Raw genomic sequence first — 19,632 nt, 5'->3', positions numbered from 1 at the left:
TTTGAGAGTTTTAGACATTGCTTTGATTGGATTCTCCTCTTGGTTTTATGCGTATGAGACCATTGGCAATTTCAGCATTGACTCTGAGTATCCAAAGATAATGAGTTGGGTGAAGAGATGCTTACAAAATAATTGTTTCAAAGTCCCTCCCTGACCCCATCAACATCTATCATCACTTTTGTGCTTTAAGTAAACAAAGCCCTTATATTTAGGAATTTTAAATTGTTAAAATCACTATCATATATATAAATTTATTTTATTTAAAAATAGTCCAAATAATTTTTATATATAAGTCTACCTTACTTTCAGTGTTGTCCCTTTAGAGATCGTTTGATTTAAGGTTTTATAGATATTTGGAAATATGAATAAAGCAAGTTTGAGAAATGAATGTTTAGAAAAAAAAATGTATGAGAATAAAAAATGATTGTATTTTGTTGTGCATGGAAAATGCTATCAGAATTTTATGAACAAAAATTATGTTTTGTATACAATTTATGAAATTAAGCATGACAATCTTATATAATTTTAATAGATTAATTAATTAAACAATAAATATTTTCCAATATATTGATAAATATTAATTAATTAAGAATTAATTNAAAATAATTTATTTATATATATGTTTATAATGTATAGTGTTGGATTAGAGTCCAATATTAAATATCCAATTTCTAACCCTAAGCCCAAGAAACCAAACCCAAATTTAATAAACTAAAAAAAAGGGCCATAAATTGAATATGACAGGAGATTCGTGTAGGGAACTAATAGGGGAATCTCTGTGGGAAACGGGGAATGGGGCCCCGCGAGGCGTGAGGACCCCGTTCCCTGACAGGGAATCCCTGCCTTGGGGTGAATTTCCCCCACAGGGCCAGGGACGGGGGGACGTCCCCCATCCTGACCCGGTCCCGTTGCCAACCCTACATTGAATCTCTATAAGAGAAGTCCCAGTCCACTTAGAATAATCATTTTATTTTTTTTAAAAAAACCTAAAACAAAAAAAAACTAAAAGGTTAATGGACCTGAAAAGCTCAAATTGAATAGACCCATTAATCATTTGGGGCATTATGCTTGTGTTAAATATGATAAATAACGGCACACCAAACAACATTCCACACCTTACGTCAAATCCAAATAAGTTCTATATTCCGATGCAAAATCACGTGGAAAAAACATATGTCAATAGAGCTATTCTCACCCCTTTATAAAAAAATCTATTACGTTAGATTTTTTTTTTATTAAAAAGTTCTTTTAGTTATATATATATATATATTGGTTATGAAAATGACAATTTCGTAAATACGACAAGAAGCTATGGCGAATGCTTGTGATATACCCATAAATTCCTCCCAACTACGCGTAGAACAACCGGCAACTTCCGGTGACTTCCGATCACCGACAAATCCAAAAAAAAAAAAAAAACTCACTCATTAGAACGACAACAATGGCAGTGGTAACCATTTTAAAACCTTCCATTGCTTCTCTCATCATCATCACTCACTCCCACATGCGTCGAAGAAACGCTTCAATCTTCAGATTTCGAGCTTGCTGCACCTCCATGAACAATCCCGAGATGAATGTTTCCTTCTCTCTTCTTCCTTCTTTCATTCTCGGAATCCCCGCTTCTTCCTGCTCCTGATTCTTTGGTCACTTCACTCTCACTTCCTTCCTTGTTGATGCCATTCCTCCTGATTCTCTGTTTCATTTTTCTCGCTTTTCTGTGTTTCCCTTTTTGACTCAGGCCATTGCAAGGGAACTCAGATGCTGTGCTGCTTCGTCTCTCAACTACAGTTGCGATTCGGCTTTTGTTTTGGTGCTTAGATCTCATTACCTTCTTTTGCTTTTCTTCTTTCTTTTGTAGCTTTATTCCTCTTTTCTCTTTTTCTTTGTGTTTATCTTTTACTTCTCTAGATTTGGTTTTTCAACTTCTAGTTTGTTTCTAATGAGCTTCCAGTTCGCTTTGGGAGTGTGGGTGCTTTCTTTCTTTTAACTTTTTTATTAGTTCCGTTTGATGAATCGAGCGTTTCTGTAATGCAATGTGAGATGGTTTTTTTTTCTTTGTTGAAATATTTGGAAATCTCTTTTTCTTTTCAAGTCTGTTTTGTTGTTTAGTTCTTGTCGGTGTGGCGAGAGACCAGGTTTGGGAGTCGTTAGATCGTTGTAATTATGTTTTCTAATGAGCTTAAGGATATAGAATATGAGATTCCTTCCATAATTGCTGTAATATTCTGAATTTCTTGTTCTTTTTGAATTAAATTGAAGTTGATTTCGCTGGAACAGGATGGGGATTGAATGTTTGATTGCTTTAACCCTGGATTGATGTCGGTTGCTACTATTTCTGACTTTGAGATTACGATGGATTTAGTACATTACGATGAGTAATGATTTTGGTTAAGTAATAAACTTTGCCGAGTCAGAGATTAGCCATTGTGTTTTGATTCGATCTTTTCCAGTTCTATATTTTTCCTTTACGCATTTCAAGATTCATAAATCTAAAGGTGACCTTGTAGTTTGGCGTTTCTTTCTGCAGTTTCAAAAGAGGGATTTTTTTTTTGGGGGTAAATTTTAAATTATACTGTTTGATATGTATGCGGAACCATAGTTCAATCTTGATGATTCCATCGTGTTGCTCATGGCTTCACTTTGCATTTCTTTATCCCTGTGGCTGCTTCAGTGTTGTTGCTCATTATTATTTTTGTTATTGCAGGGTTTAAGATGGTTTGATACCGAGAATCACAGTGGTGAAGTTTACACCCTGTTAAATCTGATTTATCTCCTGAAGGGTTGTTGGAACCACATATTGAAGCATCTACAATACGTTTGATCTTTGATAACTTTTCAGCGATCCCTGTTGATAGTCTTCCTTTTTGTCATTGTTGGAAGTTTGAATCCATTAAAAATGAAAGAGATCGACAAGAGGAGAACTCCTGTTAAGAACCAGAGTAAACGAACTCCTAGAGCAGAGAGGAAAGAACGCAGACCACATCAAGAGAATAATAGCAAAACTGGGGATGCTAAAGAAACTGTACCTAAGGCATTGGATATGAAGCCGGACAATTTAGTAAGCGAGTCAAACACAAACACGAAACCCTCTGAGGTTAATCATGTTGCTGATGCCAACAAGTTTGAGGAGACACATCAGGATTCTAAAGCCAATGTGATTGCTGACGGAGGGAATGAGAATGGTATTGTAGATGATAAATGTACTGCATTGGAGAAATATGTAAGTCACAGGAAGGAAGAAATTTCAGATTCAGAAACCATGACAGATTCAGTTTCGTCAAAAAGTGATTCGTTGACAACGAAGGAAGAGAAAGTAGAAAGAGCATCAAATTTTCCTGAAGATATTTTAGAAGATAACAGTTCAGATTGCTCTCTTCAGAATTCTAGTGAACAATTTGATAATGGTATAAATAAATCACCGTCCAAGAAATCATCTTGTACTCCAAAAATAACAACAAATTCAGATAGAGACCCACCCAGAGTAAAAAACAAGAAGTCTTCCAAAAGCAATTCTAGGAGTGCAAAAATTGTGCCTAAACCTTCATCAGAATCTTCTGAAGGAACTGATTACCAGATTGTTGATGAGGTAAAGGATATTGAAGTCTTGGATGAGGCATTAAATGGTATTCACAGCATTAGAAATGGTTCGGATATGAATGGTGACCATGACGATCAAGCTACTTGTGCGCAAAAAATTGAAGAAATGGAACAAAGAATTGATAAACTTGAAGAGGAGTTGAGAGTTGTTGCAGCTCTTGAAATGTCTCTTTATTCAGTAGTACCAGAGCATGGGAGTTCGGCACATAAAGTGCATACACCTGCTCGACGCCTGTCTAGAATTTACATTTATGCTTGCAAACATTGGTCTCAAGACAAGCGAGCCACAGTTGCGAAGAACATTGTATCAGGGCTAGTTTTAATTGCTAAATCATGTGGGAGCGATGTTTCGAGGTATATTTACTATTATATCATCACAGTTAATTGTTATTAAGTGCTGTTGAGTGGTGGAAATTAACAAATAATTTTTCCTTGGCTCTCTTAGGTTAACCTTCTGGCTATCAAATACTATTGTGATGAGGGAGATAACATCTCAAACATTTAGCAGCATCCGTAGCTCAAATCCAATGAAAAATTTTGTTGATTCCAACAACAGTAGTCAGAGAAATGGAGGGAAGCCAACAACTGTTCAATGGAGGAATAGTTATGGCAATAAACTAGTAAATAAACACATGCAGTGTGTAGAGGATTGGCAAGAGACAGGAACTTTTATGGCCGCATTAGAAAAAGTTGAATTCTGGATCTTTTCTCGGATAGTCGAGTCTGTTTGGTGGCAGGTATTGTTACTCCTTTCTAGTTTATTTAGTATAAACATGGTAATATTAGACTTGATAGTTAATATCTTAATTTCTTTTCCCTTAGCGTGATCGAATGTCTATTTTACAAATATCTTTATGCTTATCTCTTTGATCCTCATACTATATTTTCAGTCGTTAACTCCAAATATGCAACCTCGAGTCGCATCCAATAACAAAATCAGGGAACAGTTTATGGGACCTCCCCTGGGTGATCAGCAGCAAGGGAACTTTTCAGTTAGCCTTTGGAGAAGTACTTTCCAGGATGCTTTTCAACGTCTCTGTCCTGTCCGAGCAGGCGGTCATGAGTGTGGTTGTCTTCCTGTTCTTGCAAGAATGGTAAGGTTTATTCAATAAAGAAAAGTAGAACAATATTACTTAGCAGCTGTCCTTTCATGGGGGACTTCAGAATATGATTCCACTTTAAAATTGTATTTCAATTCCAACCACTAAAGTTAGAAGATTAATTCATGTCCAATCTTGGATCAGGTTATGGAACAGTGTGTTTCCAGGCTAGATGTGGCAATGTTTAATGCTATTCTTCGTGAGTCAGCCCATGAGATTCCAACTGATCCTGTCTCAGATCCTATTGTTGATGCCAAGGTTCTTCCTATACCTGCTGGAGATTTGAGCTTCGGATCTGGTGCACAACTAAAAAATTCTGTATGTACCATTCTCCCCACGACATCTTATAATTTAGATATTTAGGATTATATTATGTGATGGATCTGCAAACAATCAAGTTCAGTCTTCAAGCATCAAGTATCCAAATGCTGGGCATTTCAGTATTAAATTTATGATCGAAACGTTTAGGGGGTGTCTGGGCCCTCAACTTGCCTTGGTTGAGTGAGCTATTATACCTTTGGGCCTCCCATTATAGTAGTTGAAATTCTCAATTATTATCACCCACTTATAACTATAGTAAAGCTGTTTGGAAACACTCGTTGTCTCTAGTGTTTATGATTTTGTAACTATCCTTTCTTCTCATTTGTAACCTAGACTAAAATAGTCTGCATCCCAAACATAGATTATTGTAATCCACATATTATAATAACTAACTCAGCTCCCCAAACAACCCCTTAATTACTTATTTCCAACAAAACTAATGAGATACTTTGACAGTTTGGATTTCTGCTCAAGAAGCCTAAGGGATTAATTTTTTGAGAATGGCTAAACAATAATCTTGAAATAAGTGGTGACTAGCAGATGCTAAATTGAGGTTGGCTGCACTTGATGCAGGTTGGAAATTGGTCTAGATGGTTAACCGACATGGTCGGCATTGATGCCGAAGACTCCTCTGTAGATCAACCTGGCAGCGACGATGACATTAAACCTGATGGGGATGGAAGGCCTCAATCATTTCCTCTACTTAATTCATTGAGTGATCTCTTGATGCTTCCAAAAGACATGCTTACAGATCGTTCAATCAGAGAAGAGGTCTTTTTCAACCTCAAACGCCTACCCTTTTTTCAACTGAATGCACTCTATTAGTTTGTATGACATTATTAATTTACTTAACCATTTATTTTGTGATCTGTAGGTCTGCCCTTTGATTAGTCTTCCGCTGATTACAAGAATACTTTGTAATTTCACTCCTGACGAGTTCTGTCCTGATCCCGTTCCGGGAACTGTCTTGGAGTCCCTTAATGCTGAGGTAAGATGAACTTCTCTTGTTCCAAAACTTAACGCCAGGATGTCTCAATTCAACCAAAGAACTCCTAGATAGCTTTGAGCTGTTGGGTTTTGATGTCTTCTTATCATTATTATGAACTCATCTTCATGCTTTTTGGCCGAACAGAGTATTGTCGAACAGAGAGTTTCGGGTTACTCAGGGAGGAACTTTCCGTACATGGCTGCTCCAGTTTTCTATATTTCTCCTTCAACATCTGATGTGGCAGAAAAAGTTGCAGAGGCTGGGGGAAAATCACACTTGGAAAGGAACGTCTCTACTATTCAGAGGAAGGGATATACGAGCGATGAAGAACTCGAGGAACTGGATTCTCCTCTCTTGTCAATTGTCGATAAATCGACTTCGTCTCCGACATACAATGCTCATGGTAATGGCCGACATGAAGATGGTATGACATTCAACATGAGGTACAAACTCCTACAAGAAGTATGGTCCATATGACAATATTCAAACGAGTCGTGTATGTATTTTATTTACAGCATATATACGTTGTTTCTTTATGAAGGACTGTTGAATTTGAACGTGAAAAATAGAAATAAAATAGGGGAAAGTGTAAGTCAATTTAGATTTATAGATGGTTTCGGGTTATCTCAGCCGAATTTTCTTGTATATGGAATTTGAGTTTTTGTTCTTATATATAAATCATGAACACATTTATAAAAATAGTTTAATTAAAATGTTTGTATATTTGGGTACATTTTCTTAAGTGTGATTTTGGTCACAAATTAATTGTACTATATGTAAAAGTATTTCTATGTATTAAATTGCCATAAGGTTATTCTAAAGTGGTTTTTGGTCAATCAATTTTTGGATAGTTAACTTTATAGTGATTCTTTAGAAAAATGGTTCAAATCAGTTTGATTATTCAAAAATGATTTTTGTTTGATATCAAACAGTTTAAATTTTAAGACAAGTACTTTTGGCCATAAAAAATCACTTAGAAAATTACCAAACTTATTTTTTGTTCTGAGAGTGACAATTTCTAGTCGAGATTAAGTCAATTTCTTTCCCTATTACGTTCATTAATAAAATTCAGTGGTAGCATTTGAGATTGAATTGTTTAAAATTTTGTCCTTTATTAAAAAATTTAAAAGGTTACCATTTTATTCCTTTCAACATTTAATTTCTATTCTTATCGTCGTACATTTTTGCTCTTCCATCTATTTTAAAATTATACATTTTACTATAAAAAGTATATTTTGTAGCGTTCATCGAAATTAACTTAGTTTAGTGATAATTGACATGTATGTCCTTTTGAGATTAAATTTTTAATATTTTATTTCTTTAATTGTTATAAATTATTGTTGCAAAAATTTTTTGAGGTATTTTTTTTTATTTAAACTAAGAAAAAAAAGCTAAAGTTTTATTCATCAACTTTTAAAGTATTTTTATTCAAATGCTTGATTCCTGCAAACAAATATAAAAATACGTCAAAGATCACAATTAACGTAAGAAAACCTACAAAATCCTAAATCAAAGAAATCACTTTTTGTGTGCTTTTCACCATCCAAAATTTAGAATCTTTCTAGTATCGAACAAAAATAAAATAAAACAGAAAAAATTCTAAACATGCATGTTATTGACTCAAACATTAATGCCTAAAATAAACATGTTTGCTCCATAAGCCAAAATTGTTCAAGCACATCTATTGTAAAGAAATTTCAGGGCTAAATCTTTTCATCCCTCATGTTTGTGTGGTGCAACCCTTTTCATTTACTCCTTACTAGTTTAGCATACTATCAATAAAATTTCATGTAGTTTTCCCTCGTTAAGGGAAACTAGTAAGCATCTATCTAGACCATTCACACAACAAAAAGACACTATGTTACTTTTCTTTTTCACTTTTTTCAATAAAAGAACTCTCTCAAGATAAATGGACTTCGTGGGTTAAATGAAAGACATCCAACTACGTGCAGAGTGTCTATTAAGGTACCTAAGCTTACTCACTTCCATAGGCACATTTTTTTATTTTTTCGTTTTTTTTTTTTAGTGGAAAGAGGAGCAATCTTCTTCAAAAATTTGTTTTGTTTTCTTTTCATATATTTCTTTTATCAACTACACAATAACTAGAAGTAAACTCAACTAGGATTGAGACCTTTCGAGGTGACAAATGATTCCATTTTGTGATACATACTAATCTAACAAGGTTTTAAATGAAATGACTGTGTTCAAATATGTAAGAGACTCCAAGAGAAACTTAAATATACCTTAGCCTAGGACTATGCTATCATATTTTCATAGCAGACTATTTAGCATACAAATACAGAACAAATCACAAACAATAACATCCATAAGATACTCATAGAAGTTTTCATCATTAAAGCATACATCATATAATATATTCTTTTAAAAAAAATTGTCCAAAATTTGGGCATTAAAATTTTCTAACTATATTAACGTGAATAAATCATTTTTTTCCTTTAACTTACATGCATAGCAAGATAAACAAACAAACAAACAAACAAAAAGTACACTATACTTCCTCCACCTCAAACTTAAAATCATGTATCCCAAATGTTGGGGTCTATGCTTTAAATCTCATAGTTTGTAATACATATACAAATTATTTATTTAATAAATTAAAGAGTTATTTTATTTGAAATTTAGACTTGCTTAACTCAATCCAATAACTAAGATCTAAGATTATTTCATGTAACTTGAATAGTATATGTTTGATATACTGGTGGATTATGTTCAAGTGATAAACTAACACCACAAGAAATATCACTTGTGATAATATTAAAAAAAACTTTGTTGTAGACTTCCCATAACGTTTTCGGAACACGGTCCTAGCCCATGTTATTGAAAATCCTTGACTTTTCATAGCATTTTTCACCACTATGAAAAATGCTATAAGAAAGTTCATTTTCGATAGCATAAAATTAATGCTATAAGAACTTTTCATAGCATGAAAAAAACACTATAGAAAGTCTTTTATAGCGTTTCTTATAACTGCATAAAAACGCTATAAATGACTTTCTATAGCGTTTTTAATAACATTGTAAGAAAGCTATAAACGCGTTTCCATAGCATTTTAATGACCCTGTCATAGGCGATGTTATTGAAAGTTCTCGACTTTCCATAACTTTTGTTTACGGTTATAAATAACACTATAGAAAGTTGATATTCAATAGCTTTAATTTAACGTTATGAAAACGTTTCAAAGTGTTAGAGAAATGCAATCAAAATTTTTTATATTAATAAACAATGATCTAAAAAGCTTTCTATAGCACTTTTAGATATGTTATTGAAAGTTCTTAACTTTTGATTAGTATTTTTTTTTTACATTTTTTTTACTGTAATAGAAAAAAGTTATAGATACCCTATTTTCTATTGCAACATTTTAATGTTACTGAATTTTCTATAGCATTTTTGTAGTGATAAAAAAATGTTATAATTCATCTTTAATAGCACTTTTTAATGACATTATTTTTTTTTTTTTAGATTTTACAATTTGTTTCAAATATTTTTGTAAAATCAAATTATAAACGTATATATATTTATAGATGTCGCTTGACCATAATTGTCTAGATGAAAAAGATGTAATTACTTCACATTTCATCCACAACTACAATCATAATTACAAACAAAATATTCAAATTTCTAGCATAGAAAAAAAAAATAAAGCACTATATTCATCCAAAAGGTTTGATAAAGTCATCAAAAGTATATTTTAACAAAGTTCTTACCTAATAGAATAAGTTGTAAATTCTTAATCCAAATAAAGTGAATACATATATAATCCCAAAAAGTTGATACAATCGAAAGAGATGTTTAAATTATGACGATATCAAAATTCTCCCACAACTATATATGTAGCTCCAATATTTGTCGTCATTTCAATCACTTGATAAAAAATAAAAACAAAATTACTTTTATAAATCATCATGATCTAACTTTAACAAAATAGATTAGCTAATGAACTAAATAAATACTGAATTCACAAAGTAATAAATAAATCTTCTTACATAGTTTGACTTTATCAATTGACCATACGATAGTAGTGCCCACAATATCATCAATAACACGAATGTCTAATGTAGGCCTCCATAAGAAGAAATTAAGTACTTTTACCTTATTAACCCACACACAAGTTGCGTTCGGGTCAAAGGGTATGTGATAGATAAGGATTGATAGATCATTGGAGGACCTCTTCCTCAACAACTATTTCTCCCGAGCCGGACCAATCTATCAACAAACACTTACTCTAAGGATGTTTTCTTGAAAACATACATCAATACTTAAAGAAAAGTCAAAGTCTTTAGCACTAGACATTTGGTCAAGTCAACAATTACAAACCTAATTGCTGTAACAAAGTTGCTCAACAGGCATGTAAGGATGAACTAACACAGTGACACTAATATAGATGCAACCAAGATGGTTGTCTCTTATCACTCAAACACACTATACAAAAACCAACCAACAAATCTTACGTTTCCTTTTCCATAGAACCTACCACAACCACACTTCATGTCCAATGAATTCAAATTTAACAAACAACTTAAAGTAAACCATAAACAAACTGTATGAACCTAAACCAGTAAGGTTATAAAATCTAAGAGAAAAGACACTAGTACAAAATTGGGCTATAGTAGAAAGCAAACCTGTAAGTCTCCCAAACAACACTTCCATTGTCTCCAACATTATGTGCAAAATTGAAAAGATCAAAGATCAAGCTTTCACCTGAGATGGATCCACAAATACTTCCTTTGAACTCATTTCTATGAATTTTTTTTGCACCTACCTGCAAGAGATATTGAGTGTCATGGAAAATTGAAGCCATAAGAAATATCAACTAGAAGTTCATGTAATTTGAAGCCTAATCACAAATGCACACAACACAACCATTATCTTCAATCACACATAATAATTAAAGACTAATGCATAAAGTCATAAACAAACTTTATAAACCCAAGCATGTAAGCTTCTCACAATTAAGATAAAAGACTAATACAAAAGCATATTAAGTTTAAGCCTAAGTTATCAGAAAAAACTTATAAACAACTAAACTTATAAAAAGAAATATCACACAAATCAATTGCAAAAGTACTTGTAAATGACAAGTTACTAGCACTTTAAAAATTAAAGAAATTAAAGTGGAAGGATCAAGCAAGAGAATTGCCTACAAGTAAAATTGGTTTTAGATTACTCAACAACAAGCTAGGAAACCTAAAAGATAACAAACAATACCATCCAAATTTGAAACCAACCTTTAAATTCTCATTATTAAAAGATAACAAACAACGAAACTTGAACTCACAAAGAACAATCCAAAAAAAATAGGAAAATGGAAACTACAACCAACAACCAAAAGATGTTCCAATGAATTTGTCGACCCCCTTGATAGCCATTTTATTTTTAGTTATTGGATAACAAAGAACTAAACTAGAACTCACATAAAAATGAATCCATCTTAGAATAAGAAAATAAGATTTTTAACACTATAACAAAAGGAATCATGGGTCATTGAGTAAACAACTTTGTGTAACAAGGAAAAAATTTAATGAAATACGATTATACAAAATCAAATATTCTTTAACACAACATTGGCATTTATAAATCTGTTGTTCTAACTAATGAGAGAGAAATGAGAAAGATGAGAAATGTGTTTATTTCATTCTAGAAAACTTCATATAAATACATATTTTAAGTCTAAAAATAGACTCCATAATGTTAGCAATTAATCCCACTAGCTCCACAAGAATAGGAACTTAGACTTGACTACAACTAAAAATAACTTCAACTATTTCCTAGAACCTAGGAATTGACTAGACCAACTCAAAAACTAATTTGCAGTTTTGAGTTGCTAACATTCTCCTCCTAACTCAAATATTGCAAACACCTTGCTCCCAAGAGCTTGAAAACGACTCACACAAAAAGACTTAGTGAAGATATCAGCTATTTGCTCTTCTGAGCTGCAATGTACCAGTTGCACTTCTCCTTCCTTCTGTATCTCTCTCAGAACATAATACTTGATCTTAAAATGTTTGGTCCTTCTGTGAAAGACTGGATTCAATGAAATGGCTAGATTGGCTTGATTATCCACAAACATCTTCACACACTTTTCCTGCTTCAGATGCAAGTCATGCATCAATTTCTTCAACCAAACAGCTTGGTTGACTGCTGGCGTCGTTGCAATGAACTCAACTTCTGCAGTTGACTGAGCCACTATATCTTGCTTTTTTGAACACCATGAGAAACACCCTGAGCCAAAAGTGAAACAATAGCCAAAGGCGCTCTTCATAACATCTAATGACCTAGTCCAATCACTATCTGAGTAGCCTTGCAAAATTTTCAACTTTATTAAATTTGATCCTAAAAGACAGTGTGCCTTTCAGATATTTCATAACCCTTTTTCCAGCAACCATATGATTCTTGCTTGGACAGTGAATAAATCTAGATAAGACACTTACAGTGTACATAATGTCAGGCCTAGTGGATGTGAGATACATAAGGCATCCAACTAGACTTCTGTACACATTCTCATCGGCAGGTTCCTCTCCATCATCCTTTTGCAACTTCTCCTTCTGAATCATTAGAGTGTTCATACTCTTACACTCCTCCATATTGAACCTCTTCAATATCTCTTTTACATACTTCTTCTGATAGAGGAGCATTTCATTCTACCTTTGCTGAATCGCCATACCTAGGAAGTAATGCATCAGGCCTCGATTAGTCGTCTCAAACACCTTCATCATTTCTTGTTTGAATATCTCTATCTGAATATCATCACTTCCTGTCACTAGAAAGTCATCTACATAGAGAGATACAATCACAATAGCAGTACTTGATTTCTTCACATAGAGTGTGGATTCACTTAGACTCTTCACAAAACCCAGGTTCAGCAAGTGATCATCCATCTTGCTGTACCATGCCCTAGGAGCTTCTTTCAACTCATAGAAAGCCTTTTTCAACAAATAAACCTTATGCTCTTGTCTTGGTATGATGAATTCGTCTGGTTTCTCAATACAAATCTCTTCTTCTAACACTCCATTTAGGAATGCCGACTTCACATCTAGCTGATACACCTTCCATCCATGCTGAGCTGACACAGCCAGTAGCAACCTGATTGTGTCCATTCTTGCAACTGGTGCAAAAGTCTCAGAAAAATCAATTTCCCAGACTTGTGCATACCTTTTTACCACTAACCTGGCCTTGAGCTTGTTCACAGAGTCATTTGGGTTCAATTTGGTTTTGAAAACCCATTTGACTCCAATCACTTTCCTGTCTGCAGGCTTCTCCACCAGCTCCCATGTATTGTTTTTCTCTATCATACTCAACTCTTCCTTCATTGCCTCCATCCACTTCGTATCTCTTTTAGCTTCTTCATATCCTTCAGGCTCTAATGCAACTACACTACTTCTTTCATACACCTCCCTCAATAGTCTAGTCCCTCTAACTAGTGCATCATCAACTAATTCATCAGGATCCAGAGAGACTTCTTGTTGCTTCACCTCTGCTTCTTCTGTCCAGTCCCACTCATTATCCTCCAAAAACTGAACATCTCTGCTAATCACCAGCTTTTTTGTGTGAGGTTGATAGATCTTATAGGCTTTGGACACCATGCTATAGCCTATAAAGATTCCTGGTTCGACCTTCTTACTCAACTTGTCTCTCTTCACATGGGAACGTAAGAAAAACACAAATAGCCAAACACCTTCAAATTTGTCTATTTTGGTTTAGTACCAAACCAAGCTTCATAAGGTTCTTCTTTTCCAATACCCTCGCAGATAGTCTATTCAATAGAAAGACTGTTGTGTTTGCTGCTTCAGCCCAAAATTCTTTTGGTAAGTTTTTCTCATGCAATAAACATCTTGTCATTTCCATAATACTCTTGTTCTTCCTCTCACTGACTCCATTTTGCTGTGGAAAATATGGAGCAGTGAGCTGATCCTTTATCCCAGCTTCTTCACAAAAGGAATTGAACCCTTGCGATGTATATTCAGTCCCATTATCAGTTTTCACCACCTGAATCTTATAGCCATTTTGATTCTCAGCCCATCTCTTAAACTTTAGAAACACTTCAGCTACTTCAGACTTCTGCTTCATGAAATATATCCAATACATTTTGGTATAATCATCAATAAAGATAATGAAATACATGCTACCATTTAGTGAGAGAGTTGGTTGTGGTCCACATAAGTCAGAGTGGATGAGCTGCAACTTCTCAGTTACTTTCCATTGTGACTTCTTGAAAGGCAGCCTTGTTTGCTTCCCTGTTAAACAAGCTCTGCAATTTGTTTTCAGCTCCTCCAGAATTGGTAATCCTACTGCCATCTCATTCTTCTACAGATACTGCAACCCTTTCTGATGAAAATGCCCCAACCTCTTGTGCCATAACTCAATATCATTCACTTAACACTTGAAAGCTATCTGCTCCTTCTCGAGTGGATCCAACGAGAAGCTCTTGTGCTGCATCTTTATTTTGAACAACTTCCTATTGGAATCAGAAATGAGGCACTTTCCTTCTTCAAACAACACTTTGAATCCCTTCTATACTAATTGACCAACACTTAACAAGTTTTGATCAATTTCAGGGACAAACAACACTTAGTTAATCAACTTGGTTCCAACACAGCTCTTTATTGACATTATGCCCTTCTCCTTTACTTCTAAATACTCACCATTTTCTATCTTCACCCTTGACTTGAATGACTTGTCAAGGTCCTTAAACAACTCTTTATCACTTGTCATGTGATTGGTACACCCACTATCAACCAACCAACCATCACATTGAGTGACTGATGAGAAACAAGTAGCCACAAAGAGTTGATCTTCTTCTTGCTGTACTACAACATGTGCTCTTCCTTGCTGTTGAGTTTTTGCTTCCTTATAGAATCGTTCAATGTGCCCCAATAAATGACATCTTCTACACTTCACATCTGGCCTTCTCCAGCATCTGAAATGTGGATGATTCTACTTCCCATAGTGCTTGCATGTACTACCAGCATCCTTTGCAACAGACTCTGAGTTACTGCTGCCACTTCCCTTTTTCTCTCTTCCACCTTCTCCCTGCTGCACTCTAGCTTTCAATGCCTCCTCAATGCTTTTTTTTTTGTCTCATCAACCTCATTTGCTATTGTGCTTGCAAAGCACTAACCACTTCTATCACCTTGAGTGTTGAGAGGTCTTTAATGGGCTCATAATCCTTCATTTACATTCTCTCGAATTCTCGTACCAAGTTTAGTACTTTCATGCCTTTAATCTTCTCATCACCTTCATACTCACTTTTGAGGAACTCCCAGATCTCCTTTGCTGACTTCAAGGCCATAATTTTGTTGAATATGGCAGGAGACACAACTGCATATAGGCAAGCTCGAGCTTTTGCCTTTCTGGTGACCCTCTCCTTGTGAGTCTTGATCTGATGTATTGTTGGGTTATTAGGAAGTGGAGCAATCTCATAGTCTTGCTCAATTGCTTCCCAATAATCACAACCCTCCATGTAGGCTTGCATTCTGATAGCCCATGCCTGGTAGTTTTCACCATCAAACACAGGTGGAGCCAATGAAGAAAGACTGTTTGATCCTAATTCCACCTCTAACAACTCTTACAGGTGTATCACTTAGTTTTTCTCAGAGATCGCATATCCCTTAAGAATTGAGGGCTCTGATACCACTGTTGTTCTAATTAATGAGAGAGAAATAAAAAAAATGGGAAGTGTATTCATTTCATTCTAGAAAACTCTATATAAATACATATCTTAAGTCTAAAAATAGATTCCACAATGTTAGCAACTAATCCCACTAACTCCACAAGAATAGGAACTTAGACTACAACTAAAAATAGCTTCAACTATTTTCTAGAACCTAAGAATTGACTAGACCAACTTAAAAACTAATTTGCAGTTTTGAGTTACTAACAAAATCAAAGACTTGGGCAGGAAAATATCATATCCAGAATGGCAACCCTTTTCTCTTGGCTTCCTTTATGCGGCTTGCTCGAGAATGAACCTCAATCTTGGTTGGCTTCCTGATGATGAAACCATCATTCATTAACATCCTTATATTTTGGCATGTCCTTAACAATCCAGACATTAATTAATGATAGCCTCAATGGGAATAGTCAATGTTGAGATGACAGTATCTTTCCTCAATTTAGAAACACCAAAACCTAATTAGTTATTCAAACAAAAAAAAAAAAAAAATGCACCTTACTTTAAAAAAAATAAAAGACAAAACCAATGCAATCAATAAATATGATAAACAGAAGATAACTTCGAAAGGGCACGTTGGATGGAAGAAAAAGTAAAAGTTTTTAGGATTTGAATTTGCATACTACATGCTAGATGCTCTTACACCAACATTTCCTATAGTTAAGATGTGTTCATGTCCACCTATACATCAAAAAATAACCAGACTATGCTTTAAACTTAAATACAATTCGAAAACCAAGCATTATTGAAGGTGGGGGAGGGGTTAACTTAATAACTATACCAAACAAAGAAAGAAGCTAAATAAAGGGAGAGTTATAACTCAAGAACATGCCAAGAAACCAATGAATTATGCTTATAACTCAAACACTAATGGCCAGACATGGCTAGCTTTAGGAGGTAATCTCTTTTTTTGGATACAAAAGAGAAACTCAATGTTTTCAAGTGAAAAGAAAAGAAAAAACCCAAACACAACATTTTCAAATAAAAAGGCATCAAGAGAGTTTTACATATGAAGGAGAAGATGCTATACTTGATGTACAAGATGAGGTTCCAACTTTAGTCAATATGATTCAAATATTGAGTGTCTAATTAGGAGTTTAAAGACAAATCCTATTAATTTAGAATTAGAGTATCATACAATGAACTATATTATCTTGTTTCATACAATATAAGCTTGACTGAAGTTAGAGTTGAAGCATAAATAATACAAACATACTCATAAAAAATTCTGATCAAGAAGATCAAAAGCCATATTCAACTAGATACAACAAACAAGGTGAAAAAAAAAAACATCGGGAACTTGAGAACTTTGTCATCAATCATAGAAAATTGTGTCTTCTCAAACCTAACTCTCAAATCAAATTACAAATATACAAGCAAGATATGACCCTAACAACAGTAATGACATTTCTAATAAGAGGAATCATATAATGTAATTACATCCATGATTCATTGAAGATATTTCCGACCATCCTATAATTCAATTAATGAAACTAAAATTACAGAATTTTCACAAGGGAAGTCACCAAAATTTTGTCAAAAAAATGTGCAAGATCAAGGACACAAGAATTGCTATTGTTGCACCGCTCCCTTTTTTAAGAAATAGCTCAACAAGAAGGACCAAATCATGCTTGCACTCACAACTTAAACTGCCTAATAGTAATGCATAGCAAAATAACATTCTGGGCAATTCTTCAACTTTAACATCATATAATTCATATAATAAATCTTGAATCATTTATTTTAAAGCTCAATAATCTTAATTAGAGGAACATATATGTAGTAAGAAGGTTAACATCACAGAACAATGATAATCTAAAAAAGCCAATTTTAGAGTCATAGCTGAACCAAATCTTTAACAACCAACATCATTCATAATATATTAGTAACAATAAAATAACTCAAAATGTTACTATTAATTTCAAGTGAGCGGTGGTCCGACAGTGGTGACACCAGTGGTGGCATTTGGGCTAATTCCTTGCAGATCAGTGCCATCAAATTGGCTTGGTGGCAGTGAATATTGACAAGCTTAGTCTGTGTCTTGGCTAGCTCTACATGCAATTCATTTATTTGTTTGTGGAGCGGGAAATGACACATGCACACTGCTTCATACACTAAACTACTCACTGCATCAACTCTTTGTGAATCAATAAAGGGATTGATATTAGGAGAAAGTGATTAATATGATTGGTTGTTTTGTGAGGAGAAAAATCAAACAGATGGGCTGCTTTTGTTTGATTTTTCTAATTTTTATTATGTTTGATTATAATTGCTCCGAATGGTCATTGAGCGAAGCAAACAAACAGATTAGGATTGCGTATTTTTTTTGCAGATTTTCAGGCAAAGTATGGACACTATAAGATTTCATTTGATCAATTTCATAACTAAGTTTCATTTCAGCTAGAGATGACTTCAATTGCTCAGCTATTCATGTAAACAATATTTTTCACCCTAATTTGATGGCCTTTTGTTATAGTTTTAAGATTAATTTTCTATTTCCACAACAAAATTCATAATTTCAAAAGCTAAAAATAAGAAGACAACACACAAAACTGAAAGAAATGAAAATTAGGGATTAAGGGGTACCTAAACCAATTTGATGATGTTGCTAGCTCGAAAGACACGGTGAGCAACCCACTGAACAAAATAATGAACTACATGCCCCTGATAACTTGAAAAATAAACCATTCCTAATGAGCTGTAATTTATAATTTTGATCTACAAATTTGGGTAGATTTTTCTTTCCTTATTTTGATCTTTCTATTGTTTATAAACTCTATTGTGATTATCTTTGTAAAATAGACAAATAATTTCATTGATAATACAAAAGCAACAAGGTATCATAACCCTATTACGTTTAGGGTTCTTTTTATTGGGAATGTCCGAAAAATTCGCTGTTTATAATCATGGAAACATATTCTATTGATCAATGAAGGTATTATTGAAGTCTTTTTCAATAAAAGTGTTATTGAAATTGCATTAAGTAATAAAAATCCAATAAACGAATCCATGGATATTGCATGAATACTGTAACCTTTATGTAGAGACATAAAAGAGGATCAAGTTATAGTATATAGCAAAAAAGATCTATAAGTATATGGATGAGATTGGGTACCTCATCCTGGGGACACTATGGATGCAGCCTACTTTGTATAATGATACAAACGACGTGATCCGAAAATCGCTCATGTGGAGATATCGAGTAGGGACATCCTTTGCAAAAGAGTTCTGCATAAGATCGGACCTCAAAATAGTCACCTTTTTTTTTTTTTTTTTTTTTTTTTTTTTTTTATAATGATCGTTTACTGTTAAAATTGACTATTTCAATTAAATGACCTAGGGTAACTTGATCTTAATCCAGAGCTAACTATGAACTCTTGTTTATTTAGGATTATCCTTTGATCTACATAAGTGAGAGTAATTCAACAACACTGCTCAACAAGCCTCCCATTTCGGGGTTAAGACCGGATAGATAGTTGGGGACATAGTTCTGCAAGATGGAGTTTCACTCCTATCCGTTTTAGGGTTAGCAGATAAGTTGTGCTCTTAAGTGCTGATTACTGGTCTTGAATAAAGGGACCCCACCCTCTCATGGCCCAGAGGGATATGGTTTGTTAGTTGGAAAATAAACCAATTTTTCAATAGAGGATCAATGGAAGTTTAAGAAGTAAGATGTATTTATAGGGATCAAACGGTATTTTTTACTCAGCTGTAAATACAAATGACCTGTGAAGGATCGACTTATTGATAATGGTTAAATCAAATGGACAGAAATATATCTACAGTGAGGAGAGTGCAACCATCGAGTTATAATGGTATGTCTTGGTGGTTAACGAATATTGATTGACTCGGGTTAAAGAGTTTAACGAATTAATCTCAAATCGTTGGAGCTCATGATCTGTAGGTCCATAAGGTCTCTCTACTTGCTTGTAAAACAT

At 34.0% G+C, this 19,632-nt stretch overlaps 1 protein-coding gene and 1 long non-coding RNA gene across 2 annotated transcripts; one reads left to right on the top strand and one right to left on the bottom strand.

Moving 5' to 3' along the window:
• The first annotated feature begins 1,356 nt into the window (after window positions 1–1,356).
• LOC120073178 lies at window positions 1,357–6,707 on the top strand. Its single transcript, XM_039025845.1, has 8 exons — window positions 1,357–1,810; window positions 2,705–3,951; window positions 4,043–4,334; window positions 4,488–4,691; window positions 4,842–5,015; window positions 5,592–5,789; window positions 5,893–6,006; window positions 6,151–6,707. The coding sequence occupies exons 2-8, from the start codon at window positions 2,897–2,899 to the stop codon at window positions 6,481–6,483; spliced, it is 2,370 nt and encodes a 789-aa protein (XP_038881773.1). The 5' UTR covers window positions 1,357–1,810; window positions 2,705–2,896; the 3' UTR covers window positions 6,484–6,707.
• Window positions 6,708–9,936: 3,229 nt separating this feature from the next.
• On the bottom strand, window positions 9,937–18,399 carry LOC120074756. Its single transcript, XR_005481058.1, has 3 exons — window positions 18,281–18,399; window positions 10,647–10,786; window positions 9,937–10,230 (listed from the first exon to the last, which is right to left on the bottom strand). It is a non-coding gene; the product is annotated as an uncharacterized LOC120074756 (long non-coding RNA).
• Window positions 18,400–19,632: the final 1,233 nt, after the last annotated feature.

This window comes from Benincasa hispida, chromosome 3 (genome assembly GCF_009727055.1).
Source record: "Benincasa hispida cultivar B227 chromosome 3, ASM972705v1, whole genome shotgun sequence".
Classification (NCBI taxonomy): Eukaryota; Viridiplantae; Streptophyta; class Magnoliopsida; order Cucurbitales; family Cucurbitaceae; genus Benincasa; species Benincasa hispida.
The sequence above is the reverse complement of the archived record's forward strand: the minus strand, read 5'-3'. Positions and strand labels throughout refer to the sequence as shown.

Coding starts and splice junctions, on each gene's coding strand:
- LOC120073178 (XM_039025845.1), top strand. CDS start 2,897: ATGAAAGAGATCGACAAGAGGAGAACTCCTGTTAAGAACCAGAGTAAA. Junction 3,952..4,042: donor TGTGGGAGCGATGTTTCGAG/GTATATTTACTA, acceptor TGGCTCTCTTAG/GTTAACCTTCTGGCTATCAA. Junction 4,692..4,841: donor TTCCTGTTCTTGCAAGAATG/GTAAGGTTTATT, acceptor ATCTTGGATCAG/GTTATGGAACAGTGTGTTTC.